The sequence below is a fragment of the Strix uralensis genome, chromosome 24 (genome assembly GCF_047716275.1).
Source record: "Strix uralensis isolate ZFMK-TIS-50842 chromosome 24, bStrUra1, whole genome shotgun sequence".
Lineage (NCBI taxonomy): Eukaryota > Metazoa > Chordata > Aves > Strigiformes > Strigidae > Strix > Strix uralensis.
The window spans coordinates 4,375,388-4,394,716 of record NC_133995.1 but is presented as its reverse complement, the minus strand read 5'-3'; the positions used below and the strand labels follow the sequence as shown (position 1 = coordinate 4,394,716).

The 19,329-nt window shown below is 50.9% G+C and overlaps 1 protein-coding gene across 1 annotated transcript; it reads left to right on the top strand.

Annotated features, from left to right (window-relative positions):
- The first annotated feature begins 3,364 nt into the window (after positions 1 to 3,364).
- KCNA2 (potassium voltage-gated channel subfamily A member 2) lies at positions 3,365 to 13,156 on the top strand. The gene is made up of 3 exons (XM_074893677.1): positions 3,365 to 3,511; positions 4,340 to 4,727; positions 5,528 to 13,156. The coding sequence occupies exon 3, from the start codon at positions 5,609 to 5,611 to the stop codon at positions 7,106 to 7,108; it is 1,500 nt and encodes a 499-aa protein (XP_074749778.1). The 5' UTR covers positions 3,365 to 3,511; positions 4,340 to 4,727; positions 5,528 to 5,608; the 3' UTR covers positions 7,109 to 13,156.
- The last annotated feature ends 6,173 nt before the right edge of the window (positions 13,157 to 19,329 follow it).

Genomic DNA, 19,329 nt, shown 5'->3' with positions numbered 1-19,329 from the left:
CATGGGTGGAGATGGGGGCTCAACACCCTGCCCCGTGCAAGCCCGCTCTTCTTGGCACCACAGTCAAGCCTTGGTCCAGCTTGGCTCTTCCTCTTGTCATGGCTGCTGGTGTCCACTCCAACTCTCAAAAGTCCCTCTGGCTTTGCAGGAGGTGGCATGGAGTCCCCAGGAGGGACACCACGGGGAGATGCCATCATCCAAGGCTGTGCAGGATGAGTGAGGATGGTAACACTGGTGCCCGTCCCAGGTGATGTGGCGTGAGGCCAGGCGTGGGTGGTGCTTTGCACTGTGACTCTAGGGCTTGAGTTCTGCTGTTCTGGATGAGGCCACTCCTGGGGACACCCTGCCCTGTGGGCTTCATCCATGCCCCCCCCAGCACCACATCACAGAGCGTCTCCCAAACCCCCTGCCAGCAGGATACAGGGGGGGAAAATGGGGGAAAAAGTGCACATTTTTGCATTTTGTTTGCATGGTTGGCTGCAAGCCCACAAACAGAGGGTCTGAAAAGTCATTTGGGGGCCTCCCTGGGAAGAAAGGTGGCAAAGCAAGGGGAGCTCATCTGCTTCCTGATGGGTCCTGGACACCGGGTCGCTGGGTCCCTGGGACATCCTTATGCCAAGTGACTTTCCCAGGGCCATGCACACAGATGGGGTAGGGTTTCTAGTTTGGGTACCTATAAAGTCCATTTGGATAAAAGAAATAATCCAGAAGGGACTTATTTTTTAATGATAATATTGATGCAAAGACATCGGCTGGTTAAATCCCTGTAAAACAGACAAGTGGGTGCAGTGCATCAGCTCATCTAGTTCTCTGAAAGGCTGGGTTACGTCTGGAGCTGTCAGCGTGGCTGAGGGAGGCAAGTGCACACACACAGACTATAATAATAGCTCCACAATTAGGATAGTAAATCAGGAGAGTGTCACTCAATTCACAGAAATTCCCCTGATTTGCTAGAGATGGGATTTTGGCTCTTTGTAAAGAGCTGGTGCTGTTTATATGAAAAATCCCCCCGGTTTTGCAAAACCTTCGCAAGGCGGCAGCAGGAATAACGAGTTAGAAATTCAGCTTCACTTGAACTGTTCTCTGCCCGGCCTCAGTTTCTGCATATTGCATAAGGATTAGCCTCGGGTGTAGCATTTTCTGAATTCAACCTACCCTGCTATGGCAGATCTGCCTTCAGAAAAGGCTAAAATGATGCAGATGACATTAAAAACCCCTTATCCAGAGCAGCCTCATGCCCAGTTGGACGCATGCAGTAAGAAAACCTGTGGTACAAAGGCCATTTGTGGCAGGGAGCGAAGGATTCCCAATTTTGCCATAGGGTGAGAAATTAATTTTCAATATTGGGATCTGGCTGGGGCTTTTTGTTTCAAGATTGGGAGGGGTGTTGGGAGGAGCAGTGGGTGACAGCGTCCCCCCTGCACTCCCTGGTGCTGCACCCAGTCTCTGGCTCTGTGCCACCCGCTGCTCCTGGCACCTCGGGGAGCTAAAATAATGTGATTTAGCCCTACATGTCCCCACATCCCCCTGCCTGGCTGGGCATTCTTGGGTATTCAGGGTGGTCCATGCCCTCCCATCCCACCTCGGGTTGTTGTTCCTGGGGCAATTGCTGGCAGCACTGGCAGCTCCTTGCCAATTTGACCGCTGTGTATGGGAGCAGAAATATTTTCCATCGCCTCCTCCAGAGCAGAGTTTGTTGGGTGCCTTGCAGGACTTGTTGCTGCCCAGGTGTTCTTGGGGCCATGGGATAATGGCAGAGCAGTCCCTCATGTCCCAGGGCAGGGGTTGATCCGTAGGTCTTCCATGCCAAGTTTGTAAGAGCTTGGTCTTGTCCTTCCTTTGGGAGTGGGAGATGCCTCCATGTGAAGGAATGTCTGTAAATGCAAAGTGACATAAAATTATTGCGTTTTACATCCTCAGCTCAGCCAAGAGCAGAGCAGTGTGGTCCCTGTGAGTCCGATCCTGCCCCATCTCCTTCCCCAAAGCTGCTCGGAGCTGGTGGTTCTCCACCCCCCAGATCTCCCGGAGCAGATCCAAGCTATTACCAAGAATATGGTATGGATCAGAGCCGCATGGTAAAGCAGCATCACGTATCCAGGGATATGATTATTTCCCAGTGGTTGAAATCTAGGTCTCTGGCTTGGGAGGAGGGAGGCGGGGAGGGGGGGGGGGGAGAAGACGCTCATATTAATCTTATGAATATTCATGGAGAAGCTCTGCTGCCTTCCGAGGTTGACTCCTGGGGTACGAGTTTGGGGGGCCGTAGGTGAGAGGTGCCGGCAGCGGCGCAGAGCAGAGCGGCTGCTTGTGCATTCGCCGCATGCCTGACTGCAGAGCCAATTGTAAGTTGGTGCCTTTTTCTCTTCCACCCTCCCTTGCATCCTTTCCCCCTCATCCCCCTCCCGCTGCTCCCCTGCTTAAATACAGCCTGGCCATAAACTGTGCAAATGGAGGGATTCCTGTTTTAGTCGCAAACACGACCTTGTCCTCGAGGTGTGCAACCCCAAATCTCACCCCTCCGAAATACAGGCACGGCTCCTGCCTGCAGCGGTCTGTGCAGGCAGGGAGAAAATTGAGGGTCTCTGGGCAAATCTTCTTCTTCACCAAATCCATGCCCCCCCCCCCCCCTTCCCCCTGAAATTTGCATGAATTAACCCCAAAGATGCTTGGAAGGGGGGATGTGTGTTTGCCAGGAAGCATGTGATGGGGAGAAAGTAGGAGAAACTGAGTGTTGGGCTGTGTGATGTCAACTTAGATGATGCTGTAACCATGTCCGGTAAGCACCAAGCATCACCGCTTGGATTCGGACTTGGGGGAAGGAGCTTAGACCTCATGTCAAATAAAAATAAACATGTTAAAAAAAAAAAAAAAAAGTAAAACTCTGTACTGTTAAACAAACCAGGGGTGTTTTGGGAAGGGAGAAAGGGAAGGACGGAGTTTACAGGCAGGAGAAAAACTGTATTTAGAAAAAATTGAAGATTGGTTGATTTTTGGTGAAATGGGGGTTTGTGCCTGCCAGATATTTTTTGCAGCAGCGGAAGGATGGTGTTGGCGGTGTTTTAGGATGATGCTCAGAGGAGCCAGGGAAGGTCAAACCCAGCCAAACTCCTGAGCCACTTGCTGGGGAGTGAGCGGTGGGGAGAAAATGCAGGAAAAGGAGAAAAACTGGGACAAATGCAACCTCCTCTCCTCTGGGCCTGGCAGAAAAGGGTTAAGCAAAGCGGAGAGTGCTGCAAGCCTTGTCAGGGTTGTACTATTTTTTCTAGTGCATAAGGAGAAGGGAGAGGAGGGTTGCACAGGAAAGGGAAATTTCCAAGAAAAGAGGGATCTGCGGCAACATCTGCACCTCGGGTGATGAGGAGAGGAACCAACAGGCATAAATGGCCTGGAGACGGCTGAAATCTTTGCCGAGGAGATCGGGACCACGGGGTTATTTTCCACCTGCCTCCCCTACCCGGTTCTGTAATCCTGGCTCAAAGTAGACAAGTCGAGTTGGAGCTGAAGAAGGGAGGTTAGAGGTGGTTTTTTTTTTTTCTTTGGGAGGGAAAAAAATAATAAAGAAAAAATGAGAGGTTGGTTGGACCTCTCTGGGTTGAGCACCTCCATGGTGTGAGGCAATGCAGGGTGATCTAAATGAGCGCTCGTTAGGAGCAGGGCTGCTGATGAGCCGGCACTGACCAGGGAGCAGAGCCTCAACATCCCCATGAGAAATTTTGCCCACCCGGAGTCGAATTCCCACGGGGGTGGGTCGGCCGGGGGGTTGGCTTCTGGGAGGATGGGGAGGGCGGATGCAGGTCGCGTGGGTCCCACGGTTGGGCCCACGATGCTCGGGGTTCCTTGGAGCCATCTGAGGGGGCAAGTGGCCTTTGGGGGGGACAGACAGGGACCGGTGGGGGGGTTCAGTCTCGCGGCTGAAGCCGGAGCCTCCTGAATCACCCGGGAACGCGGCGCGATGGCGTGGGTGCTGCGCCCAGTGGGTACCACCAGCTCCTGGGTGCTCGGCGGTGGGAACGCACCGCGGCTTTGCAGAGCCTCAGCGACCGGGGGGGTGGCTGCGTCGTGCCCCCCCTCCCCTTCGCCTGGCACCGGCTCCCACGGGCAGCCCGGCCCCGCTGCACGCCGTGGCGTTGAGTGAGAGCGGAGGGAGATGGGGCTCTGGTTTTTTCCGCCTTGCCGCTAGCGCGCTCTCGCCCTCCTCTCGTGTTGCAGTGCAGGTTGGCCAGGCAGCGGGCAAACAGCTCGCAGGGAGGAAAAAAGGGGGTGCCTGGAGGAGCTGGGGCTTTGCAGATGCTCCTTTTAAGCCCCCAGCAGCTTGCTACCTTCTTGGTGTTTTTTCCAGGCGATGCCACACCTCCCGAGGACACTGGGGACACCGGGTTTTGCTGAGCTTAGCATCTTTTCACCGTCGTACCGAAGGCATCAGACAGACGCTCATCTGCCCTGAAGTGCAGATCTGCAACAGCTACCGAGAAGACTCTGTCTCTCTGTCTCTCTGTCTCTCTTTCTCTCTCTCTCCAGTCCAAACCATTACAAGACCTGACTTCCACCATCTGGGAATCTAACCCCTTTTATGTCCCTTCTCCTTTTTCTACGATGACTCACCATTATTTTTAACTTTGAAGAGAGAGGAAATTATGGGGATCTTGGAAGCCTGTATTTCTCTCTAGGATTTCCCCAGGGTCAGATAATCGGTGTTACTAAGAGACACTAAGATTTGGCTTCTCCAGGTAATGTGATTTGTTTTCTGTGTGCCATGGTGGTTTGCAGAGAATGACAGGAGCCGGGACACCAGCGGTCGAGGAGGGGGACTGCAGTGGTCCGCGGGGCAGCTTGCATCGGCGGCTCCAAATTCGGGTAGCCGCAAAGCTTGCCCGGTTGGCTGCAGGCAGGGAGGGCAGCATGTCGCCTCGCAGCTTTATGGCCAGGGCAAGAGGATTGGGAAGGTCTCTCACTTAAAATCGGAGCCCCTTAGGAGGGTAGATTGCCTGAGATTGCACGGTTAAATGTTAACCCTTAGCTGCATGCCTGGAAATGAGCTGAGCCTGGTCTGCCTCTCCCTGGCACCCCGCGGGGTCCCCTCGCCACTTTAGGGCTGGATGGGGTTATTTTTCTTCCTTCCTTTCTCTTCCCTTCCCTTTCATCTTCTTTTTTTTTTTTTTTTTTTTAATTAGAATTTTTATTTTTAGCCAAACAAAAGTTCTGGTTTGCCAATGCCAGTTTTTCCACACTGGTTTTGAATAGGTGACGCTTCCTCAGGTGTTTTCTCTCTTCCACCTAATGGGTTTAGATGGGAGTTTTTGAACTCTGTCCCAAAGAAGGCAAATTAACCCCCTCAAGGAAGGGGATAGACATGCTAGTGAAGGGAGCTGCTCTCCTCCCCCCCAACTTTATTTCATCTCTCTCTTTCTCAGCAGGGACGATTTTCTTTCCTTTTTTTTTTTTTTTATTTTCTCTTTTTTTTTTTTTTATATCATCCCTTCGCCTTTTCATGAGACACTTCCAAACCTACGTACCTGTCCTTCTGCAGGATAGTAGCCCTGCCCTGAATCCGATCCCACCACCGGGCACTGGGAAGAGTTTAGCATAAGGATTTCTTTTAAACCCCAATATGACAGTTGCTACCGGAGATCCTGCAGATGAAGCTGCAGCTCTTCCCGGTCACCCACAGGACACGTATAACCCTGAGACCGACCATGAATGCTGCGAGAGGGTGGTCATTAATATTTCGGGTCTGCGCTTTGAGACACAGCTCAAGACACTAGCCCAGTTTCCAGAGACCTTACTAGGGGATCCTAAAAAGAGAATGAGGTATTTTGACCCTCTCCGGAATGAGTATTTCTTTGATCGGAACAGACCCAGCTTCGATGCGATTTTGTACTATTACCAGTCTGGTGGGAGGTTGCGGAGGCCGGTTAATGTGCCCTTAGATATCTTCTCGGAAGAGATTCGTTTCTATGAACTGGGGGAAGAAGCGATGGAGATGTTTCGGGAGGATGAAGGCTACATCAAAGAAGAGGAAAGACCGTTGCCTGAGAATGAGTTTCAGAGACAAGTGTGGTTGCTCTTTGAGTACCCTGAAAGCTCAGGCCCTGCCAGGATTATAGCTATTGTCTCTGTCATGGTGATTTTGATCTCCATCGTCAGCTTTTGCCTGGAAACATTGCCCATTTTTCGGGATGAGAATGAAGACATGCACGGCAGTGGGCTGAGCCATCCCCCCTACTCCAACAGCAGCATGGGGTACCAGCAGTCCACCTCTTTCACAGACCCCTTCTTCATTGTGGAGACACTTTGCATCATCTGGTTCTCCTTCGAGTTCTTGGTGAGGTTTTTCGCCTGCCCCAGCAAGGCTGGATTTTTTACCAACATCATGAACATTATAGACATCGTAGCCATCATTCCCTATTTCATCACCTTAGGGACAGAGCTGGCTGAGAAGCCGGAGGACGGTCAGCAAGGCCAGCAAGCCATGTCCTTGGCCATCCTTCGAGTCATCCGCTTGGTGCGGGTCTTCAGGATCTTCAAACTCTCCCGACACTCCAAGGGGCTACAGATCCTGGGGCAGACTCTCAAGGCCAGCATGCGGGAGCTGGGCCTCTTGATATTTTTCCTCTTCATCGGCGTCATCCTCTTCTCCAGCGCCGTCTACTTTGCCGAGGCCGACGAGAGCGAGTCCCAGTTCCCGAGCATCCCTGATGCCTTCTGGTGGGCCGTGGTTTCCATGACGACTGTTGGCTACGGAGACATGGTCCCCACGACCATCGGGGGGAAAATAGTGGGTTCCTTGTGTGCCATCGCTGGCGTATTAACGATTGCCTTACCAGTGCCCGTCATAGTGTCTAACTTCAATTACTTCTACCACCGGGAGACGGAGGGAGAGGAGCAGGCTCAATATTTGCAAGTAACCAGCTGCCCAAAGATCCCCTCTTCCCCTGACCTAAAGAAAAGCAGAAGTGCCTCTACTATTAGTAAGTCTGATTATATGGAGATTCAGGAAGGCGTAAACAATAGCAATGAGGATTTTAGGGAGGAGAACTTGAAGACAGCCAATTGCACCCTAGCTAACACAAACTATGTGAATATCACCAAAATGCTAACCGATGTCTAGTCGCTAAAATCTAGTAACGTATTTAAAGCTGAAGTGGAACAATTGCAGATATTGAGTGCTGCTCTGCATTGTAGTTAATACAGTATTTTCTACGGTGTATATTTGGTTCTGCATGGGAAGCAATAGCTGTGTAAGTGACTTTTAACCTTTGATTTCCACACTGAATAAGCGTTCGTGCAAAAAAAACCCAACCAACAAACCATTTTGATTCCCTTCTCCCATCCCAGGCTTGTGGGTTTCCAAAGATATGGAGTGGTTGGGCATTTCGAGCAATGGGATGGGGATGCAGGGGGCAGCTCCGGGCCATCCTGGGGTACCACGAATGCCAGTCCCTGTCTCATGGAGCTGAGTGATCGCCAGCTTCCAGGCATGGGGAACGGCTGGGAAAGGTCAGGCAGAGCTTAATGAAGGGAAGATGCAGTCGTGTGTCCGAACTGCTTGAAGGCTCAGGTTTCCGCCCCGGGAATGCCAAGTGCGAACGCATCGCCCAGGCTCATGTTTCATAACTGAAAATGCTGCATGCTGCAATAGTTTCAGCCACTGCAGTATGCCAGTGTGAGGCCCAGGGGAGGGATAATTAGTATGACGGCACATTATTTATTAAGTCTTAAATTTTCTATGCTAGGCATCGGGAGGGACGAGTAAATAAATCAAGCGCTTGGATTTTATTTATTTATTTAGATGACACTTCCATTACCAATATTTCCAGGATCACCAAAGACACCTCCACTGACACATTGAAAATGAGTTGGAAGAAGCATCTTTTTTAATATCTATATATAAAACTGGAGCAACTATGCTGTGGCCTATAATATATTTATACTGCAGTGAAATTTAACCAGTAATACAGTACAGCTGCATGGATATTTGTTGCATGAATCTGAATATTTAATACACACACAAATATATATTTTCTTAGTAGACTATACAGTATTCATGTTTATAGTGTTTATAGATTCTCCAGTGGCTCGAAGGAGATTCATGGGAGTTGAAAAAATCTCCATTATATTTAAAAACTGGATGGGGAAGGCATGTGCTGACAGCAGTTTGATAGATAACAAGGCAAAGCCTGAGTGTCCGAGCATCCAGACACAAGAGCCGACTAACGCAAGCGAGGGAAGGTGAGCTGAAAGTTAAACACCTGCACTCATTATGGGGCAAGTAATTAGTCATTAATCTTGGTGTCATGAGCAGAAACCACCGTGGATCAGAGAGGGCATGAGGAGCAGGTGGAATAGCAGGTACTGGCTCTCCTGACTTGTTTGTTCAGCAATTTTCAGCCGTTTCCCATATAATTATCGTGTGTGTGTATATAGATATTTAGAGAGCGACTATAGGGCCGAATCCTCAGCAAACATGAGCACCTGGGGCAGTGGGGGCTTCCTGGCTTGGGAGCACCAGGATGGTGGGACATGGGCTGGAGCAGGATGACCTGCCCCTCAGTCCCCATGGGATCACCAGGGCAGGGTGCATTTTGGGCTGGAAAACTTCTTTTCAACCATGTAGAGCCTCAGGGCTGGTGGTTTATTCCTTTATGATGGAGAGGGCAAATGTTGAGGGCGGGCTGGATCCGAGCTGGTGCCTCTGAGCCTTTGCTTTGCCTTCGTCCAGGGTTTTTAGGAGGGGTGAGACCCTGAGGCTGTCTCTTCTTCTTCTTCATCCTCGGTGTTATTTGGGGATAGGTGGGACCTGTCAGTCCAGGGGGATCTCATCTGCTTTCCCCATCTCCATCTGGATTCCCTTGTGTTTTCCCCTCATTGCTGACAATCCCTGGGGATGGGCGCCCCGTTCCTCTGCCACATCAGGGGAGAGGGATGCAAACCTCTTCCAAGGTCGTGGTCAAGCAAAGCCTCCCTGGGGTGTGGGATGGGGTTTAGCAGCCTGTTGAGTTGGGGTGAATTTGGGCTGAACTGGGACACAGTCAGTGCTGTACTGCTGTGGTGAAGTGTGGGCACAAGGAGGGAACCCCATTGCAGAGCATGCGAGGGAGGTCAGTCAGACCCTTCCTGAGCTCAGAGAGGAAAACCATACTAATAACAATAAAATAAACGGTGCTAGCGTATTCTACAGCAATGGTTCAAAATGCTGCTTTAGGGCCAGATCCATCTCTCGTGCTGATGCGACTCCCCTTGGCCAGGTGGAATCACTCCTCATTTTTATTTTATTGATTGATTAATTCAGGCCTGGCTATAATTAATACCAAGTGTCCATGGTTAATGCACGAGAGTCCTGGCTTCTGCTTGGTGCAGAGGACCAGCAGCATCAATGCGTTGGGTCTCAAAGGTGCTCAGCACCATGCAGCATGGGACCCCAGCCTGTCTTTAATTACATCATGCTATATTAAGAGCCCTCTCCTCTCTCTCTGCTGCTGCAGCTCTGAAACGGGAGCCCCTGAAGCCCATTAACATCTTAAACACACGCAAAAAGAAGCAACGCAACTGAAAGCAATAAATCTCTGCTTCTGAAGCTCATCCCATTGAATGGGATGGGGCTGGCGTGAGCCACCGACTTGGGCGTGATTCCCAGGGCGGCCGGCCAGCTTCCATCGATCCGGCTCGTCGTGGGTCCATGGGGATGTGAGCTTGCATGGGGAAGCTGCCTGATGCACTGGGATTCTGCCGGTCCACCCATGGGTGCCTCTAGCACTGGGCAATCCCATCCCTGGTGTGTGGGAAGGCACCGAGGCTGAGGGGAGGCTGCTGCAGGGTGTTTTGGGATGATGCTGGCACTCAACGAGACTTTGCAAAGTGCCTGGTTGTTTAATGCCTGTGGACTTAAGATGATTTGGGGGAAGCATTTGCCAAAGTACTGGGTACATCTTGGGAGCGTGAATGCCACTGTGGTTCAATAAGGAGGAAGATCATGTTTTTTTTGGGAGAGGTGTTGTTTTTGGCACAGTGTCCCTGTGGGCTTTCTGAGGCCAGGCAGGAGGGGAGAGCGGATCCATGAGCAGGATCAGGCACATCCAAACCCACTCACCAAGCTGGGGGGTCCTGGCTGCCTTGGGAAGCCTCAGAGCTGCATCGCAGGGATGAACAGGGCCAGAGAGCAAGAGGTCACATTCCTCCTGTTGTCTCCAATATGAGCTGGCATCTGTCCCCATGGCAGGGGCCAGCACAGCCGGTCCCTTCCTTAGGACAGATCCTGCACCCCTTGCATTCACCCAGGCAGATGTTCCTGGGGAAAATGAGCCGTGGAGGGAGACCGTCTCTGGGCTGCCCTTGGCACCATGTTTGGTAAACAGGGAAAACACCCAGATAAGTGCTTGGATGCTTGTTTCAGGGCAAAAAATGTCTGTAGGGGCTGTGGCTGGAAGCGATCCATCAGGCTGCATACTGCAGTAGGGTCCAGGTTTCTCCCCCACACAGAGAAATGGTTCCCCTATAGCTTTTAATGGGATTTGTGCCTGCAGGTCGGAGCTCTAGTGCTATTTCTAGCTTTGCTTCTGACTCACTGATGTGATCTTGAACCAGTTTTTCAGGAGGAGACTGTGATTCTCTTTTTTTTTTTTTTTTTTTTCTTGAGGAATGTAGTTTGAGAGACTCTGGGCCTGTTTCTGCGGAGATGCTGAACATCCAAAACTCCCCTTGACTCTGAAAGGGTGCAAAAATGAGCTGCAAAGTGGCTCAGATTGAGGATGCTAAATTAGGGACTGAGGAAGGGGAGGATCCCACCATCTATGTTAGATTCCATCAGGTCACCTAACGTAGGTGGTCTGGTTCATCTCTTCCTCCTGCGGAGATGTTTGCCTCTCTCCAGGGGTGGGATGGGGGACTGAAGCTCTCTGGTCTGCGGAGGTGCTCCTGGGTTGGCACCCAGAGGAGACAGCAGCTGTATTTTAGTTTTATCCTTTGCGCCATGGTTTTGGAGAGATGGAAAGTGGTGATTACAGTGCGGGTTGTCTTCTAACACCCAACCACATGCCCAAGCCTGCAAGCAACACATCAGTCCTTCCAAAATCACTGCTAAGGGCAATGGGGTGAGGCTCATATACTGGCTGGATACCACCAAGTGATTAGGGCTGCTAGGAAAAAACTATCTGTACGGGGCAATGTGTTTTATTGGGAAAACTAATCTCTGCAGCAATGTTTTGTGTCGAAGTCCTACAGATTTGAATACTGAGCTATATGAACAAAAGGATCTCTAGATTGGCGTTATGAGAGTGTAGCACGTGGGTGTATAAATATGGGCATATTTGTGCATAAATACACAGAAGGAGAGAAAAAGACAGAGGAGGAGGAGGTATTTCAGGAAGGGTCTTGCTTTGTTATCAGATAATTCCTGGGTCAGCCCTTGAAATTGCTGCCAAAGTCTTGTAGTTTTTCCAGAGCTTGCAGTACAGTTAGGGACAGGCCCAAGAGAAGAAGGAGATCTGGATCTGGCCTTAGAAGTGGGAGCATCCCGAGGGGCTGGTGGCCTTTGGCTCCACGCATCCCTCTGCAAACTGGCAGCTTTGCAGCATCTCTGCTCTCGATCCCAAATCCCTGGTTTAGGCCCATCATGACCATTTCTGTGACTGTGCAGGGAAAGCCAAGCAGAAGTTGAAGGGATTTGTTTGCGATGCAAGCCCTGTGCTGCACTGGGTGGGGGGGTTTCATGTGTTTTTTTTTTTTTGTAATGGCTGGATTTTAAGTCCCTTGAACCATGTTGGCTTCTAAGCTGGTGGTGAGAAGCATCTCCCACTTTTGGAGCTGGGGTGGGTTTATCTCAAGGTCTACATCCATGGGGGCGTCCCGGGGGTTTCTTCTGTCAGTGGGAGCTGGTCAGTGTAGTGTTAAAGGGACTGAGGGGTGAGGAAAGGAGTCAACCCCAAACCATTTCATTCTGCGCACAAAAAAAGACTGTGGCTCCCTCTTCATACCCCTGGCAGCATTTGACCTCCTCCGCATCCAGTGCATCCCTCGGTCCCTCCTGTTGGGGACCAGCTGCTGTCCCCCACCAGGAGCCCCAAGGAAGGACAAGGTCCCCCCCATGCACCAGCCACTGTCCTGCCTCTGGCCAAAGCAATGCCCTCCCCCAGCCCCCATGTGAACCTCAGTCTCCCCGTGGCCTTGGTCTTCCCATGATGTTACTGTATTTGGCTGCTCAAATTTCATCCCCCCTTCTCAGAAATGGGTGCTCCGGTCCTGCCACGTCCCATCGTGGGGGAGAGGGACCAGCCTCCAGTGGTGTAAATCAGCCCTGAAAGCACAGCACTGGGGAAAAGATCCCCCAGCCCAATTGTATGTGATGAGAGAGAAATTCTTTATCCATGTTTTTCCTCAGGGGGGGAACGGTCTGGCTTGTAGGAGCTGCTGGACATCATGTAACCACACAAGATCCACGCACGTGGACCCTCATGGGGACCACATCCCCTCCCCAGCCCTGCCTGGCTCTCCTGAGCTTGGGGTTGGTCTTTTGGGGTTTGGTTTTTTTGATATTTTTATTTTTTAAATTCTTCTGCTGCCTATAAGACTGTAATTATCCATTTGCACTTGCTCCCTCATTGCTTGAGACTGCGCTCTTGTCCTCCAATGTCATACGCCGAAGCACAAGGGGAAAAAATGGGTATTGGATCAACCCTGCGTGCGGTGCCTAATTTGAGTGAATCAATAGGAAGAGGAAATCCAAGAAGGACTCATCCTAAGGATGCTGGAGCTGAACCTTTTGTTTCCATGGTTACGGGAGAAATGGGACCAGGAATGGAGAGAGGCCTATAGACTGTTAAAGGAGGACTCGTGGGAATTTCAAGTCATTTAACCATGCGTTTGCTAGACAAAAATTTAGACACCAGCTGTATCCGAATTGCACAGTGTGTATAGACGTTACTGCTCTTATTGACGACGCGGGGGTGTCCTGGGGGTCGGGTGGATCTACGGGCTGAGGGGCACCCGAGTCAATAAGGCTGACCGTTGTATATAGGTATACAGATCTGTGTACATACATATTCCAAATGAGCATTTGCTGTCTGGTTTATCATGAGTGTATATAATTTATTCTTCAGAGTATCACAATTTTTGTAAATATCGGCACTAATTAAGAGAAAATAAATATGTATATTATTGAGGAGTTATTTTGATAGCAGTTCTGTGGAGGGTGGGGAAGAAAAAGACAGGCAACTATATTTTTGGTTGTCTGGGTATTTTTTTTCTGTACTTCTAAACCTTCTGTGAGAAAAGAAAGAAACAGCTTGAACTGTGGAAAAATCAGTTTGTTCTCCACCATCAGCTGGTTTGCAGGGGCTGCTGGAGGGGGAAACCTCCTGAGAGGAGCTGATGGGTCTCGGTGTTGGGCATCAGCAAGGATGGACACGCTGCGTGGTGTGTACGGGATCCCCCGTGGGATTTACCCCAGAAAAGTTCCAGCAGCAATGCAGGTGGAGGGGAAGGGGCTGGAGACGGGGTCAAACCCACATTCCCCATCATTCTCCACTCCACCAATTTGGATATCAGCCACACCTGTGAAGGTAACAGGGAACGGGTGGTGCTGGGGGATAAACCTGCTCTCAGGAAATCTCATGGGCACACAATGGGTATTTTTTTAAGCTGGCGATCTCTCTTGGAAGAGGGAGAAGCAAAGAGGCAGGGACGGTGCTAGTAGCACATCCTCCGTGGGGTTCCAAACCTCATGTCCCAGAGATGTTTCCTAGTAGGACCTCCGGCAGAGAACAGGGAAGAACTCTCCAGGATGGCTTCGAATCTTCTTGCAGAGGAACAGTTTGTTTGTTCCACCCCCAGGGATCAACTGTAACACTATTTTCTCCTGCTGTTTTGTCTTCTCCTCTCCTGTGAGTGTCTTGGGGCAGCAAAGGGCATTGGGGGCACTTGGTACTTGTGTTTTGAGGTTTGAGCTCTTGCTTGGTGATTTTCACAGGCAACACCGCTGCTCTGAGCTTCCCTTCTTGCAGGGTAGAGCCGAGGTAGCCCACGTACTCTGTGCTCTCAGCACGGAGAATAAAACATAAGAAGAAATCCTTCTCCCATGGCATAGGTTGGGCCAGCTCGGCTCTGGGAAGTGGCACCACCTTCTAACCCAAGTGTTAGCACAGCCACCCCCAAATCCCCTCATATTGGTCGTGGAGGAGCCCCTGGTGTGGGCTCAAAGTCAGAGTCCTTAGGTTCAAGTGTCACCTGTGCCAATAAGGCCACTGCATGACCCAGGGGATGTCATGTCCCATTCTGTGCCTCAGTTTCCCCATCTGTAACACAGCTTGCTAAGCTGTCTCCAAGGACCCAGCAAATTGCAAAGCTTGGCTCAATATTGGGACAGAGAAAATGCAACCCGTGGATGGATGTTGTTAGGAGGAGAGGAAGTATTTAAGAGCAGCCAGTTCTGAATATTTAAGTATGGAAAACCATGTGAGTGCACAAAAATTACCATAAGTATTTATGAGCAATGCATCCTGAGCTAAATGTCACAGTATTTGTTATAATGCTGAGTGGAAGCAATCCCCAAACTGGGCCAATTTGTGTTCCTCAGCCCCATTTCCAGGCTCAGAAGAAGCTCCAGCCGGCTTTGGCAGATGCTAAACCCTTCCCTTATCTGTGTCCCGTTAGCTTGTGGGTTCCTAAATATCTCGACACAAAGTGGTACAAGGAGTTTGCAGAATAGTCTGCTCTGCACAGGCTCTTCAAAGAGATGGCAGGAGGAGGCTGCAAGGCAGATACAGTAATTATTTTAAATTGCCAGTCTATCAGCGTGCTGCACCATCCTGGCCGTGCTTGGAGGATGCGGGAGATGCCATCAGGGGTGTTGAATCCTCCTGCCAGCTGAGCTGCTTGTGCTTTTACACTGTTCAAAGAGATGAGGAGACGGATAGAAGAATTACACCATCCACCACGGAGCCCTCCCCGTGCTTGGGCAGCCCTTTGGCCCTGCGATCGGCAGCTCCCAGCCTGTGATCCCGACTGCGGCGAGTGGCTGATCCCCGCTGAGCGCAGCCTGGCTGGTTACGCCTGTGCTAAATGACCTACTTTCCTCCACTTTCTTTGCTGAGTGTTGCCTCTCTGCCAGGCGAAACCCCATGAAACCCCTCGTGGATCCGCTCCGGAGCTCATAAATTAAAGAGAACTCCCGAAGCAGGATGTACCTTCAGCTTCTGGCTTGTGGGTCTTGCTGAGAATATGGAGCATTGGTCCACCATGACAGGATAGTGCCAGCTGTAAGAAACGGACAGATCACAAGGCTGAGTGGGCTGTTAAAAAGTGAAGTGTCCCTTTTAATATTTGTTCTTTATGCTCCTATCTTGCTCTCACCCACGTGCATGTGGGTATTCATGTTTCAGGTAAGCTCCATGCTTCATCCCAGGCTTTCTTCTATCCCCAGGTACAAAGTACGTATCACCCTCGTGATATAAACCCTTAACTCTGCTGGAATTATTCCTCAGCCCTCTATATAAAACCACATTTTCCATACCTGGTTTATCTCTGCAGTCAAATGTTACGGGCTCCTGGCTTAGCATCACCAGTGATGCTTTTCGTCACGGGGAGGACTATGCTGCACGCCCTTGCAAAAGCTCCTCTCCCTCCTGAGGGGCTCCGGCCTTCAAAATCCTACTCATTTACACTGAGGAAGGAAAAGATTCAAGTGCCAAGAAAGCACTACCTCTGCTACTTGTCCTGGAAAGCTCAGGATGCTCAAACCCCATTATAGCCCATCGTGTGTGCCCCAGGGACAAGTGGGAATTTTTAGCCCTCCTGGTTGCCTGTTAGCGAGTCCACTGCCATTTGGCAAAGTGGGCACTTGGATCCTGAAAGCACCTCCCCGACCGGAGCTGCGAACAGGCCATTAAGTAAGATGCTGAGAGTGGGGAAGGGAAAATGATCCCACACTCAGGATGCTGCCGCTCTCCGGGTGATGCTCTGCGGATGCCCGGGGTGGTGGGGCTGAAGCTGGAGCTGATGCAGAGTCAAACCATCGCTGCTGTGGTGCTGTTGATTCAGAGTAGCCTCAACCAAACATCTAGGTGGAAAGAATTTGCAAGGGTGGGTGTGTGAAGTGGGGCCCCCACAGCCTATCTTTAGGTAACCTCTAGGCAAAGGTTCGGCACTTGCACAGCTCACGCTGAGATGCACATTTATCCTGCAGCTCTGGAAATCAGGCCAGGTCCCTCTTTCTCCTTCCCACTTTCTCTTACTCCTTCTTCCTCCCTCCTTTGCATTTGTGCTGGGTGTTGAAAAACTATTCCTGGGAGCAGTGCTCTCATCTGCATGTCAGCACAGTGCACAGGGCAGGAGAAGGGGAGCTTTAGGCAAATGAGAGAAGTATCTGGGTGTGTTAAAGAAACAAATGTATGCTTTTACAGATGCGGAATTGAGTCTGGTGAGGCCCTGGATCTACAAATCATTAGGGCAGACAAAATAACGAGGTGTGATCCAAGGACTAAAGCCAGCTCTACCCAAATACTTAGAGCTACCACAATATTTATGCCCCTTGCTCCAACGTTACCCTGAATTCACGAGGAAGGTAAGCACCCAGCTGCCTTTCTGGGTCCGGCATGCTGAGGTCCTGCTTGGACATCACCTTGCCCTGTGCCTCTCTATGCTGGGGAGATGCAGAAAGAGCCATGGTGAGACTGCCTCAGCTTTTTATCCTTAAAAATGGTGGGAGGATCTGGGTCCAGGGTGTCTGGGAGATTTCCCAAAGGCTCAGCAGAAGGTTTAACCCCCTCCTGCTCTCTGTGGCTTGCTGTCGTTGGGGCAAAGCTTGCTCACTGCCCTGGGTGGGCACAGATGGGAGCATTGATCCAAGCCAGAATTGCATGGTGCTCCACAGACAAATCCTGGGGAGGTTACTGGTTAGAAGGGTGACTTGCTGAGTTCAGAGGGACCCAAAGGGATCAGGCACTGCAGCATCAGGGTTAGCAGAGAAATCACAGGGCTGGCAAGAACCTGTGGAGTTTGTTTTGCTGCTGCTTTAATGCAGCCAAAACCAGCTCCTGGCAAGAGCAGTGCTGGGGTTTGGGGAGCCGGAGATGCCAAGACCATCCTGCTCTTCGCATCTGCACAGAGATCAGCTGGGCACAGTCCACCCGCTGCCCTCACACCCACCGCAACCTCCCTCCCGCGATCACCTCTCCGCTCCGCAGCCACCAGGCAGGAACAGGCCCCAAGGACATGTTTTTTACCCAGAGAGATAAAGGTGGGGGGCCAGCAAGAGAAGCAGAACAAATCTATTCTGCCAGGCACCTGCTCCCTGCCTTACAAAAAAAATGCCACCAGCACATTGTTTGAGAGCGTAGCCTTTTCTGCTTAAGTGCGGGGTTGTCTTCCACAGTCCTTTTATCCTTGGCTAATTAAAGGCAAATCTCTGCCGAAGGAACACAGTTCTTCGTAGTTGAGGATTAATAACTCAAAAGTGGCTGCAAATGCTGGGATGCAGCTGCAGAAATCCTGCGCAGAAATAGCATTTTTATCTTGCAGCTTACCAGCTTTGGCTCTGGGGAGAATACATTTCTGAGTTGTAGAAGGAGGCAACAGCAGATACAGCCCCATATCGTCCGAGTTTACAGAAGGATCAGTTGGATGGACCAACTAAACTCCCAAGTCATCCCTGGGGAGGACCTCGGAGATGACATGGCCATGATGAGGTCCCACCAATCCCTGGGGATGCTGTGGGGAACGGCTTGGGTGACTCGTGTCTGAGCAAACGAAGGTGTTTGCTGGTCTCTGGGTAGGTGGTTCTAGGTGCAAGTCTTCTCATCCCCAAAGAGATGTCTACAGGCAGCTGGATCCCATCTGGAAAGGACATGACCCTACTCTAGCTGCTGTAGAGGTTGAAGGAGGCTGATCCCATGTCCCTGATGTTGGGTGAGATCTTTGAGATGGGTCCTGGGGAGCCTAAAACCAGGTGGAAAGGGCAGAGGGAAGATAGACCATGGCACTTGCCTTCCCATTTTGCTGCGGCTGCTCTCCCTGCCAGTACTGTACACTGGAAGGGCTTTGCTCCAAACCTCATGTTTTATCCCTGTGGGAGGGCTGGGCAGGCCCAGGGGAAAGGAGCAGGGATGGAAGCTGTTTCTCCAGCTTCATCTGTCTAAACCCAAGCAGTCTGGTCTGCTGGGGTGTCCTGGGGCTCAACACACTCAACAGAGAGACTGGCACCTCTGAGGGATGCAGGGATGAGGCTCCCCTTGGCTGTTGGCCTCCCTCCAACGACTGCACAGGGGGTCCAGATGGTTGCAACTTCTTCCCCTCCCAGACTAGTCCAATCCATGCTCTTGAGCATTCACATGCTGGTTATTTCCACTCTTTAAAAGGCAGAAGGAGAATTTAACCCTGAAGGACCTCCATCAAAAAAGAAGAATGCTCTGCACTTGTATAACATCTCCTAGCCAGGCAGCCCAAAGCACTTTACTCACAAATGTTTTTAAAGGTTTTGGGTTACTGTAATGCCCTGAAACCCTTAAGGATGAAAAAAAACAGCGGAGCATTTGGTATAGCAGGGCATAATTTCATGAAGACAGACACAAAAAAAAAAAAGGTTGTGGCATCCAATAAGGCTGGCAAGAAGCAGGCATTGGTAGTAACTATTATTCTTCTGATGATGACGTTACATGGCTCTTACACAGTGCTTTTCATTAGTAGCTCTAAAGTGCTTTAGGAAAGAAAAGATTCAGATGTCTCAACTGTCTGCAGCGATTTCAGCGGAGGAGCACAGGCGATGGTCTTATGCAGAAGCTCTTACTGCAGTTATACTGGTTGCAGGGCAAGGGCCTCCTCTGCTCAGCTCCCAGCCACCCTAAAAGCATTTTATTTATTATTCAGCTTCTAGAAGTCTCCCTGTGTTGCACAACCCAGGGATGTGGTCCTGACAAACCAATGCAGAGCCGGGGGGACACCCCTCTCCATGAATAACCCCATCCCTTACAACCCCCCCAACATTCCCATTCCACCTGCAGCAGACCGATGCTAAAATCCCAGTATTTTTGGACATCTGCACTTTTACGTGAGCAGCAGCGTTCCCACTGTGGGAAGGGATGCGAGGTCCATGGAGAGGGACACCCCCATGGCTTTGGTCTGCCACCCCAGAGGGGTTTACTCTGCACAGACTGTGCAAGGACGGCGAGAAAGGGCATTGCAAGAGCTCCCTGGCACGGCTCTGCGGTACAAATTCTCCTCTGGTCTTCCTCCCCGCTCTGGCTGGGGGCCAGGCAGGTAACATTAGCTGCCCTCCACCACAGCCCTGCGGATGTGGGTGCGAGCTCAGGCTCCAGGCAACCTGGGACCATCCCTGAAGCAGCA

Coding starts and splice junctions, on each gene's coding strand:
- KCNA2 (XM_074893677.1), top strand. CDS start 5,609: ATGACAGTTGCTACCGGAGATCCTGCAGATGAAGCTGCAGCTCTTCCC.